Genomic DNA, 12564 nt, shown 5'->3' with positions numbered 1-12564 from the left:
ACAGCTCTGAGATTTTTTATTGCATTTCTAATAGATACCCTATATCTGCATCACCAATGATCTTGTAATGAAAAGTCCTTGCTTCTGCTTTTTCACAAATAAATCACCTGGGCTAAACCAAGCCCTTTACAAGTTGACAGGAGTAATTCTTATTTATCTAGCTACTAATGACCTGACTTCCTTTTCAGTTCAATCACTCAAATGTAGAAGAGATGATGTACTACCCAGGAGATATTTGAAGTTTTTGTGCTTAAAGCTGTAAAAATGCAATAAAGTCCCAAAACACAGAAGCTATCAATTATAAAACCCTTTCTTAAAGTAAATACAATAACATTAAAAGGCAAGCCAAACTGCTCTCGTATACATTTGAAAAAATGCATGCAGATCATTTTCTTTCATCTCAAATAGGTTTCCCTGTTAAAGTAAGCCTAAAGCTTTAATAATGTTTACATGAAAGAATTAAATGCTTTGGTTGTCTAAGAGAATACCAAAACAATCAGGAATAATAATAACAATAACACAGGTGCTTCTGTCAACTTCAGGAAATAAAGATTAGTTAGTACAGTGGTTTTAACATTTCTGTGCACTTATGCAGCATCACTGATGGCTTACAGGAAAGGCAGAGATATTAAATCTTGCCCACAGAGAAAGTTCTATAAAAGAAGCCAGATGTATTGAAACCTGTAGTTAACTAGAGTATCAATTTAAAGTTAAGATCACTCTTTTAATCGTGCTGAGACTATTCTTGATGGATAAAACAATTTTCTTGGGTATAAGCAATCTCAATTACTTTGTTTGGCAGGTATGCTGCTGTACCAGGCTTTGCTACAGAAATACATTGCTTGAATGACTGCATTTCAGTATATTACCTATCACTTTTCTTTATTTAGATTTTATTGGTGGTAGGTATGTGTGTAGATGTATATATAATTTATCTGACATGGAAATGGTTTTTTAATTTTTACATGTCAATAAAAATATTGTAGAGAAAGAATAATGTAAACCTTACCTGCAACAAATAACAGCTTTACATGACAAAGCCAAATCCAGGAAATATTGCCTCACTCCAAACGTCAAAGCATATTTCAGAGATTTACCATCAATAATGAGAGCAAAATCATTTTCCTTCCTTAAAGCATCACCAAGAGTACTGCAATGATGGCTAAGCGTCTCCCTCGTTCCCTATTTCACAAAGAAAGTGTTATTTTTAATTACTTATATTTTTTTAGTCTAAATATTCTTTCAGTGATCGGAAACTGTCATACATTTGGGAAATTTCCTTTTGATTAAGTTAACAAGTAAACAGTATGCTCATTTGTATTTAGGAAGCAGTTTTATGTAATTAGCTTGCTTTAGTGATGTCAAACTAGTTACAAACACAGCTATACTATGGAGTGTCATGAAGAAAAAAAGTGATTACTTGCATTTCCTTCATAGAGCTACAACATACTGTCTTTCACAGCTCAGAAGAAAGAAGGGATTTGGAAGAGAAAGGAAGATGAAAAAGTTTTTGCTAATGAAGATTTGAATTTGATGAAGTCACATCCTATGAAAACAGCAATATATAAATACATTAAAACAGACTTAACAACCAAACAATTGTGCTACTCCAGTGATGTTGGGTATATTTATATAGAATTTGGTGTAACCACCTAAAAAGAAAACTTCAAGAAGTAATTATAAATCTCAAATACTCTGAAACAAATCCCAAATTCACCTGTCTCCATGTCTTGACTGGTTTTTGCCTACTTAGTTTCTACTGGCCTTTTAAAGGCTAATTGGCTTAGCTAAAAAAGAAGATAAGTCTGTGGGGCATTCTGCACTTCAGGTTTCTTGTCTCTCCCTCTGTGTAAACTCAAAGAGAAAGAAGGTGACATTAAAAATTCTTAAAAATGATGATAACTTCTGTAACTATTTTTCAGAGTGCATTTGTTCATCAAGAAATACTGCAGTGTGCAAGAAAATATCAATTTTTCTTCTCCACATCTCCAGAGACTCCTCAACTTCAGAGGAATCTTAACACAAGAGCCTGTAACTTCATATTATCCTCATCTATTGTTTCTCCTCATACATGTAGTATCAACTCTTGTTTAAATTGTCATTAACTTTTTATCACAGATAGACAGACATGCTGCCAGGTAGCTCCAGACATGCTACAAATTAAAAATAAAGAAAAAGAAATCCCAGGAGAACACACATTACTTACCACAACTGTAAAATTACCATATTTAAAATTCCTTTGTGAGCTTATGTGTAGCTGTATGCTGAAATCCAGTGCCTTCAGTCATAAGCAGTGAAACATCCCTCATTTATTTCTACACCATTTCCATGTAGTATTTCCCAGTGAAACTCACTTGTAATCAAAATAATTCCTGCTTTCAGCTTTAAGTATTGAGATCACAATCGAAAGAGTAAAGCTACATTATATTTTCAGTCCATAATTAGAAGTACTATGCTGACATTTAGCAGCCCATTAAGTTAATGTGGAGGCAAAAATCAAATCAAATTCCTTTTGTATAAGAACTTTCCAGCAAAAACACATTTTGTTTGTGAAACTAAGCAGATGTTCCTGGGAGTAGAGCCATAAAACAAATAATGCTGCAAAAAATGGAGATATTTGAAATGTTTCCTAGATTGATTTCAATTCTACCCCACCTAAGGGATGCCAAAGTGGGTGAGCGGACGTAGAGGAGATATTTTTAATTTCATTAAAGGCAGCTATTGGTTCTTATAAAAGTCTCTTAATACAGCATATTTTTTGTAAACTTAGTTCCTAAGATGGGATAAAAGTCTAAAGAAATATAATTTTTTGCCTCTAAATTCCTGTGTTTTGCATGTGAAGGTTATATTAATGACCACACTGAGGAGACATTTGCTTTTTAAAATGTTTTACATGTCTTAGGGACATGGGACTATATCTGTTCACAAAGAATCAGTGTTGAGTTATCTGCTTTTTAGAAGCCAATGGTATGCAACAGCTATTGTGGTGTCACTGTGACAGCAAGGTCAAGAAGAATCTAATACCACTACTCATTTTTCAGTACTGTGAGAAATGTGCAAACTAAGAGAAGTCCAACCATCCTAGCTGCTATGAGTCTATAAAAATCCATACATAACCATGAGGCTATATCCACACTTTGTAGAACCAAGGTGAAGAGAAACATCACACAGTTCTCTAAACATACAGGTACCACTACACTGTGGGGAAAGGAAGTTCTGTGCACTCCAAGATTGAAGAAGAATCACTACTTCAAGATTTCACAATCCTCCTGTACTGAGGGAACTGCAAGATGGAGCAGTATGAGTGGTGGATCTGAGCTACTAAGAAGCTGAAGTTTTGACCATATTAATTAACAGATAATATTCCAATCAATGACTATTGCTTCTTGTCAATTGCCTTTTTAATGCAGAAGAGAAATTGCATCCACTCTTTCAGCTGCATTGACATAAGGTTCTCTGATGGCAGCAATCCACTTCTCTCAGCATCTCCTAAAGCCTAAAGCCTACTCTGCTCCCCAGACAGGGTGTTCAAGGCCAGTTTTGACTCAAGCAGTTGCACTAGAAGTGAAGACTGACTCTCAAACCCAACCATAAAGTGAGGAAAAACCCACAACAAGGAGACAAGACGTGTATTAATCAAATAGTGAAATAAAGGCCATTAAATGAGGCAGAAAACTTTAAATGTAATCACTTGATAAGGTAGTGGAATAAAGTTCATTTACTATTATTAAAATAAACTGCATCTTGGCCTGAAGTTGACTGCCATCTTTATCTGTTCCTGAAAAAAAGCAACTAAGGTTATTAACGTACACAGATCTGCAAGTGATCAGTTTGCATATGCAATTTCAGTTGTCGTGAAATCTGAGTTCCCATGTACATAATTTGAACTTCATGTGGGTAGAAAAAGGACCTCCTGATCTCTACACAGTCAAAAAAAAAATCACTTTGCAACACTGTTATTCACTATTCATATTCAGTTTGAATACCATTTCATACTATGTATTTTAAGAGGGAAAGATATCTAAACAAATGTTTTTAAAAAATATTGCTGAAAATTAATTTGAATTTTTAGTCATCACAAAAACAAACAAACAAACAAAAAGAAACAAAAAAAGTGGTTAATGTACAATGATTGTTGTTTCCTGCACTTTTAATGTACTTCTTTTGGTAGATAAATAAAACCACCTAATTATTTCATCACTTATGAAGAAACATATAAAACTGTCAAACCGTTGCATTTAAAATCCATTGATTTAGTACAGTAGTAGTTCTGAAGTCCATCAGTCTGTGTAAATAATCTAAATGCAGTAGAGAAGCTCTCATGTTATAGACTGGTAGAGAAATGAAAAACTCAAAAGTAAAGTTAAGGTTTATTTAAAACCTTTTTCTCCCTCTTCTCTCTAAAAACAATGATCACAACCTTTCATAAACTATTCAAATACATAAACTGAGAACAGAATTGCCTTTCTTCATTAATCTAACAAGCAATTTATAAAAGAAGTTGCTTACTGTATCAACAGACTAGTTCCAAACATTAATCAAGAGCTGCTGCCTGTTTGGTTTTCAATTCTGACTTTGTTTTCAGTTTTATCATTCATATTTAAAATGAAGTCACTGTGATGTTCATGTTTAAACAATGAAAATGTGTTATTCTAAGTGGCTTAAAACATTTTAATAAGTACTTATTAAAAATAATAATAATAATGCATGCTATAGCCTACTTTTACACTGTACCACTGAAACCTTCAGTTAAGGCAATTCCCTTTTGTGGATTCTCATACTTCCTGTTTACTTCTCCCTTCCCTATTTCCATAAGTCCTAAAGCAAGCTTAGTTTCAGGGTTTTCTCCTAAAGTCTCTTGGACAGAAGAAACCCTTCTACTAAAAAGCTCATTTAAGATTCCCTGAGAGGGCAGTAACAGGAGTTATGCTCCTTCCCCCTCAAGTATTCTATAGGGACCAGCTTTACAAACCATCTCAGGATTAGTTTTGCTCGAGTACTGCTGGTGTTACTAGAAGCAAGTGAAGCTCCCAGCTTTCTGTCAATTGCACAGAATCATTCCACTATATGGAATAAGTTTGGTTATCATTCTGGAGACCATCTGTGTCTTAGTTACAATCTATTTTTGGCAACTTTAGTCAAATTTTGCAGTTACTCAGCAGTATTTTGTAACAGAGACCATACTATCTTTGAAATGAGTAATATTAACTTAAGTAAATAGTATTTACTTAAGTAAATACTAAAAAACAAAACAACACTCTCTCTCCAACAGTGATTTTAGTAGAATTTTCTGCATTTGTCTGGATAAATGGAAATTCCAAGTTTTCAAGCCACTACAAACATGATATCTGGATATTTTATGCAGAAAAAAGTAACCACGTTTTATAAACTTAAAACTTTGCATGTTTTACTTACATCAAGAGAGCCTTCATTTATAACAATCAGTCCCATGTTCTTTCTCAGAAGTTTACAGGAGTGACCTGTTAAGAACATTTTTTTAAACACTTAATTCCACTAAATCCACTGTAACACAACATAGTATTATTTTTTCTGTAAGCGACAGAATTAAATAAGTTCCCCAGCTGACAGCACTGGTTAAAAAAATAAAAATAAAAATAGGACCTTGCATTCTATTAAGATTAGAAAGATGTGTAGTATGTGTAGTAAGCCCAAATAGTTAGAATTTTCATTGTTACAACTTGTGACTTTTGTTTCTTGTCTTTCTTCTGAGCAACTCTGAATATAGCACATGTTTTCTGTAAATCCCCTTCAGGTAGCTGAAAACAGTAAACAAATCTTCCTTACCATTGGAAATCATCTGAATGCAAGTTACATTATGTATAAAATTTGCATGTGTAAATATCCCATTCTTTTCTGTTATTTGATGCTTTAAGCAGAATTTATGCTATGAGCTAACTATGCCAGGACAATATATGCTACTATTCATAATTAAAATGAAAATATTGGCATGGCATGTATTTCCTCAAGCCTCAAGGTTTGAAGAAATGATAAAAATAACCTCAGACCAACCATTTCATGGGCAAATTCAGGGTTCTTTAAGATTAAAAACATCAATAGCAAGAAAACAAGTACATCTATCAAAATTACTTTTAGGGCGCATGTATGCTACTGTAAAAACGCTGTTTAGATTCAGTTTTCATGTATTACTATTTAAAAATACAGATTTATTACTGCTTAATTTAGTTAATTCATGATTCCCTTTCTCCCTCTCTTAAAATACAAGCGAACAGTAAAAGGAAATCTCTGATTGGCTGTAAAGATTATCACACTTTACTTCACTAACTACGTGCCTGACTTATAGCTCCTATAATCTTCCCTTGAAAGAAGGAAAAATACAGAAAGGAAATACTTATATTTTGTTAACAATCTACCTTCTCATTTTTTTTCCTCCTCTCTATGATGATATGAGGGTTTTTTTGCTGTTATTGTTGCAATGGAGAAAAAAATGACTATTACCCACTCTCCTCCTACCAGAGACCAAAAAATAAATGATTATTTAAATTCTTGAATGACATATAGTAGTATTATTCTACAAAATACCTTCTCATTCTGAAAACAATTTTACTCCAGGAACTTCTGTAATTTCTAAATCTATCAACAAAGACATCAAGTGAATGCAATTGTAATACCAATGTTTATGGCAGTCTCTTGTTTGTCCCCAGTAAGTATCCAAATTTTTATGTCAGCTTTCATGAGTGTTTCTATGGTCTCAGGCACTTTGTCTTGTAGTTTATCTTCAATTGCCGTTGCTCCAAGCAGCTGAAGATTCTGTGAACATAAAATATTCATCACATTAAGTATTTCCAGTCTTAATTCAGTTTTAATCTTTTAGCCTCTTCTTTTTAATATGGCATATTTATGATGAAATTAATGTTCTTAAAATTTGTAAACACTGCATACTTTTAAGACTCTGCCACACATTTGTTTCAATTACTCATTTCGATAAACTCAGGTCCCACAACTGACTGAAACTGTATGTTCTCATCTTTCTTTTTGATTGATTGAATTCTAATTTTTATGCAGTTTCAACAATGGAATCTCAATTAAAAAAAAAACACACCACCACACCATCACAAAAAGAAAAAACAACAAATTCAAAAAACAACTCCCCTCCACAATACACTCAGAAAGACAACCAAACTAAATTAAAAACAAAACAAGAAATTTCCACCAAAAAGTAGGAAAAAAACTGCAATCAAATATCAAAACTTAATGCATTATCCCATGAGTTCCTTCTGTTACCCTTAAGAGTTACAGGAACCTATTCTGCTGAGGCAGTGAATTCAAACAGCTCTGGGCTGTTCCAGTAGCAGTACTGCCAGGAACTGAAGGGAAGCAATTACTGCTCTGCTATGGTGAGGCTGCACCTGGGTATCACCTCACCTTCTGGGACTTCAGTACAAAAGAAATTAAAAAAATGGAGCAAATCAAGTACAAGGATACACAAATAAGGCTAAGTAGATGATTCCTGCTAACTTAATAGGGCTTACAGAAAAGCCATACTCCTCTATGACATGCACAGTGTAAGAACAAGAAACAGTAGTCACATTCTACCAGAAAAGAAATTTAAATTCAGAAAAAGGGGAAGAAGAACAGTGTTGCACGAGAAAATTGCCTAGTGCAGTTGGGAAAACTCCCTCAAAATTTTATTGAAGTGCATGGCAACTTGATCCAGCCCTGGCTTTGAGCAGGGGGTTATGTCTGGATGACTCTCTAACCTTAACTTTTATCTTTGGTTAGAACTTTAGTTCTACAATCAGTATACAACTAAGTAGATGTTTATTTGTTACTCACTATTCCACAAAACAGCAACCCTGGGAAAAAAAACAACAACTAAAAAACCTTTACAGTACCTCAACTCAAAAATCAGAGCTTTCAAGAAGAAAGTTATTTGCTGTCAAATTAATCTTTCCTTCATTTCAATCATCTCAGTTTCAAGGGCTATATGACACATCCATCAGTATCAAAGCATTTGTCAGTTAATGTAATTTCATATTATATAAAGAAAACTGCACGTACTTTCTCAATCAGTTCATAGCTCTCCTCAAGTTTGAGTGCTCTGTTTTGTATAGCTGTAGAAGCGCGGTGATAAACATCCAACCACTCTTGATAATCACTTTCTGAAATCTCAGCCACAGCGAAACACAAGGTTCTTAAGCCTAAAGAGAACGCAGATAGTAAATGATTGAATATTTGTTAGTTCTTTCCTTGAAACAGCTATGAGTAACTACTGAATGCTTTTTTTCTCATTATTTCATATTTACTTATGTCTGATTTTCAGCATATTGGTGTATGTCTTGATGAAATTTGTTCCATGTATCTAAAGCAAAAAGTATTACAAACTTAATTAAATGCTGCTATGATGAGAAGCAATAAATTTATAATGAAGGTTAAAATATATCATCATTATGTTATAATTTCCCCTCTTCCACACCTCCCCAGATGTCCCTAGAAAGTTCTGAGCTAAAATTTACCATATAGACGCCAAAGCTGAATCTCATAAAATCTTATTTTCTTACCTTGCAGAATTTCTCAATGTTCCAAATTCTTAAAATAAAACCTCTGTATACAGGCAACATTTCAGGACTTTATTTAATCTTTGTAGAAGTTACTGAATAATAATAGAATCTTCCCTTCAGCAGAAACCTAGACTAAACACTACAGTGAGAACTTGAGGCCGCAAAATTACAAAGACCCCAAACCACCATATATTTTCTGACCACACATTGAATTTCAGTTCAAATAGACAGGTATGTCCTAACAGTTTATTTTAATGTATCATGAGAATCTTATCAGTCTTGAGCACAAAACTGGATTAACTGTTTATATATGGAAAAGAGCATTGATCTAGTCAAATTAAGTCTTATGAAGTCAGAATTTGCAGGCAGGGAAGATTAGGAGCGCTATAGGCACAACTACTGCAGTACCCTTGGGCATTTACCCACTGTTCTCTAGGTGGGGAGCATCTTGATCAGGAATGGAGAAACGCAACCTTTATTCGTTCACAAGTTTCCATTGTGCACAGATCAGCACCAGCAGCAATTTTGAAATGATCAAAGAGGCTTGACATGGCATAAAACACGTATCTTAAACAATTAGTTTTGTCAGAATGCAAACCATTTGCATTCCTAATATGATGACATCTGAGTACTATTCAGATCACAGCTTCTTACTACCTAGATCCAAAGAATTAACAAATCAAATTAATTATCATTAATATTTTTGTTTAAAAAGGATATGTTCACAAGATTCTAACTAATGAATATGAGGTAAGAAGGGGAAGGAAAAAAAATTATGACTAGCAGTAATAATATTTTGAAGGAATTTTGAAAATACTTTATGCATATGATGAAATAAAGAAAAAAAATTAACAAATACGAGCAAATTTGTCTTCAAGGCTTTTATTTTTTTTAATCAGAATGTAATTATTTTTCCATTTTTAAATCAGAAGGTCCCTTTCCATTTTAATTTAAAAGTATCTTCCAAGTAGAAAGTAGCAAACAGAGTATCATTAAGTCTGCTTCGTAACAGACTGGAACAACAACACAGAAAAATCATACACTTTCTCTATTTATCCAAGCAGGCATTAACACTCAAGCTTAGTTATAAATGCCAGCCATGCTAACCACTTCATTTTTGAACACACCAAGAGCATGCAGCAAATGCCAAGGACATACTGTACTGCCACATGAAAGGCTACACATGAGAAACTTTGCAAGACCATTGGCTTCAATTTAGTTCTGATGCAAAAATAAATACCAATTTCATTAATCGATTCCAGAGAGAAGTACTTTTTTCCTTTTTTTTTTTCCACCTTCAGGGTGGATTTAGTGTTTTTGAAAGGTTAGCAATTCACTTCTGAACAGTCTATCTTTTCATCTGGTGAAAAGGATACAAAAGCCACTTGAACAAACTTCTTAATACTAATATCTTCCATGGTTTTAAAGAAAAAAGTGAAAGATTTTTCCCTATTTGATTATCATCAGTCCAATCTGAGTGCTAAAGAAATACAGGATCATTTGTACCACTGATCTAATGATAATATTATTAGGAATTAGATTTAAATTCTCCAACTGGTTCACACAGGGTAAGAGATACTGATTCTATTTTTAGCTTTTCTGTATCCAAATGTATAGATTCATGTCCCACACTAACTTCTTATCTAATTATCTTTTCCTTAACTAATCCTGGTTAGGCCATGAAAACACTTCTGAAAATTGACCAATCAGCTCACAGAGCTGGATTCTTCCAGTCAAAGGATGCATCTGAGGATTCATCTTGTGCTATCCATCAAATTTTTAACTCTGCTTTAAACTTTCTTGTAGAAATGTACTGTAAATTTGAATCTCTGTATGACTTTATTTATTTTAAGGCTAACCAGACATTTCCTGCAGTTATCTTAATATGGAGAACAATCTGTGGCTTGCTTCTGCTGCCACAAACAAAATCAAGAGACTTATGATGTTGAGTGTGATACTACTCAAAATGCTTAATTACGTGATAAACCAAAAGAGAAAAAAATAATAAACAGAAAAAGTATATTGCCTGATGCAATAATGTTTGACCAGATATCACCTATGAAAAGGTAAGGATAGCATTAGGGAAAGAAAATATTTTAATAAAGTTTGCCTTCAACTGTAAGCTTATTTCTTAAAAACATGTTCAAGTTACTTTTAATGCCCTAGTAAGAGAGTATTAGAATAAATGAAGATGTAAAAAGTTGTGCTTCGGATTCCCATAACTATTGTAATTCTGCTTCCAATCACTCTCTACCAAGAATAAATTAAAACACTATGATACTTCACAGCACACCTCCTTAATGCATGACACACTCCCCTTTCTGATATCTTTACTAAAGGAAGAGACAGGAGCAGTGCTGGGTGAACTTCTTTCAAAGCAGAGAACTTTCTACAGTCTGCGTCACTGCTCACACGTATACTGTGGAAATCACTTTTATTTAATAAGTGGCTGTTTGTATCAATCATCTTAATTTCACACTCTTAAATTTTACTTACTCTCTTATTTCACAGCCCTTAATGGAATAACTGCTTTGAAAGAGTGGTTATTAAAAAGTAGTACATACAGGGGTACCTGCGATTACAATCCCCCATATTGTGACTGGTGATAGAAATATTTTATCGTAAAACCATCTTAAAAAGACTGTTCTTGTCATAACCAACCACCTTTTCCTGTGCACCATCCCTACAGCATTCATTGTGTGAGGGGAGATGAAAGAGATGAAAATAATTATGAAAGATTAAATCTACAAAGAAACAAAGAATTGTGAAATGTGTTTGTTCACAGGAAAAATCAATTCCATTTTAAAAGCCTAAAACCACAAACTTACTACCAAAGATTCTTAGGAAAATTATTATCATTTTATGAGATGCAAAACTAAAACATAGTTTTCTACTTAACATTATATCAACATAAGGTTGAGTTGAACAGTAAATAAATCCTGTATTACTGTATTACTCACCTTCTGTAGCAAACTGTTCTAAATGTTTTAAGGTGATTTCTTTGTATTTTGAACTCTCAGCAAGGCGGTCATAAATTACTGTATCCTACAACACAAATAAAATGAATGCAAATCAATTTAATAGAAAAAAAATGTTTTGTTGTCTAGACAAAAATAATGCAGGAAAAGTGGCAGAAAAAATATGCAGCACCATATTGATTTATTTCAGTATAAAAAATGAATGACTAAATTTATAAATTCTGCTATGATGTAATTTAACTAATACAACACGTCTTGCTGTTATGTTCCTTCATTTTGAAAATCACAGATCTTCCATATGGAGTCTCTGGATCTCTTTAATTTTAAGAGCAAGACAGCATTTTAATCCCCAAAAATAAAATTAGTTTTTCATAACTGCCATTTTAATGCTTTTGTAACCACTGTGATGCACAGAATGTTAATGATAGCACATTGTCTCCTCTTGAGAAGATATGGAATTTACATTTATATTCAATCACCTTTATCTTTTTGAACCATTCAGAAATTAGATTCGCATCATCCTCCAATTGAAACTGAATTTAGATATAAATAAAACCCACGACAAGATAATGGATCAAGAACTAACAAGCATCTCTGTCATATCCTAATCATACTGTGTATGGGAAACTTCCTCCCATAGAGCCTATTTTCAGGAAGACTTAGAACTGGCCTAACACTGACTACAGGTGAAAACTCCTGTGTAGTCATCACGGCAGACTACTATTTCCACCTAGTGACTCATGCTCAGCTAATACAGCAAGTAAATGATATATTCAGCAATACCTTCAGCTCTTTTCTTGGAATACAGAAGGAAATTAATGGACAGTATAAAAGTATCTAGTCAAAATACAAAGAAAAAGATGAATGGGTCTCTCTTACCTTCATAGACAGTAGAACAAGGAATAAATTAGTTCATCACATTAAACAACTATATAATGAAAACATTTACACTGAAAAAGTTATCAACGCACAACCTTTCCATGTTTTGACTACAGTTCTTCTAACTTTCTGTGTGCATATTTGCATTGTTTGTCTATGTCTTTTGG

General features: G+C 33.4%; 1 protein-coding gene across 5 annotated transcripts in view; it reads right to left on the bottom strand.

Annotated features, from left to right (window-relative positions):
* Positions 1–12564, bottom strand: part of ATP8A1 (ATPase phospholipid transporting 8A1) — an 89866-nt gene that overhangs the window by 30450 nt on the left and 46852 nt on the right. For all 5 annotated transcript variants that reach the window (XM_065737089.1, XM_065737093.1, XM_065737090.1 and 2 more), the window contains 5 exons: positions 11501–11585; positions 8041–8180; positions 6651–6789; positions 5416–5480; positions 1010–1182 (listed from right to left, as the gene is read on the bottom strand). In XM_065737089.1, coding sequence (XP_065593161.1) covers positions 1010–1182; positions 5416–5480; positions 6651–6789; positions 8041–8180; positions 11501–11585 — 602 coding nt within the window. The remainder of the gene's footprint in view (positions 1–1009; positions 1183–5415; positions 5481–6650; positions 6790–8040; positions 8181–11500; positions 11586–12564) is intronic.

The sequence above is a fragment of the Cyrtonyx montezumae genome, unplaced genomic scaffold, assembly GCF_038088225.1.
Source record: "Cyrtonyx montezumae isolate F1298 unplaced genomic scaffold, pur_monq_1.0 scaffold_2, whole genome shotgun sequence".
Classification (NCBI taxonomy): domain Eukaryota; kingdom Metazoa; phylum Chordata; class Aves; order Galliformes; family Odontophoridae; genus Cyrtonyx; species Cyrtonyx montezumae.
The sequence above is the reverse complement of the archived record's forward strand: the minus strand, read 5'-3'. Positions and strand labels throughout refer to the sequence as shown.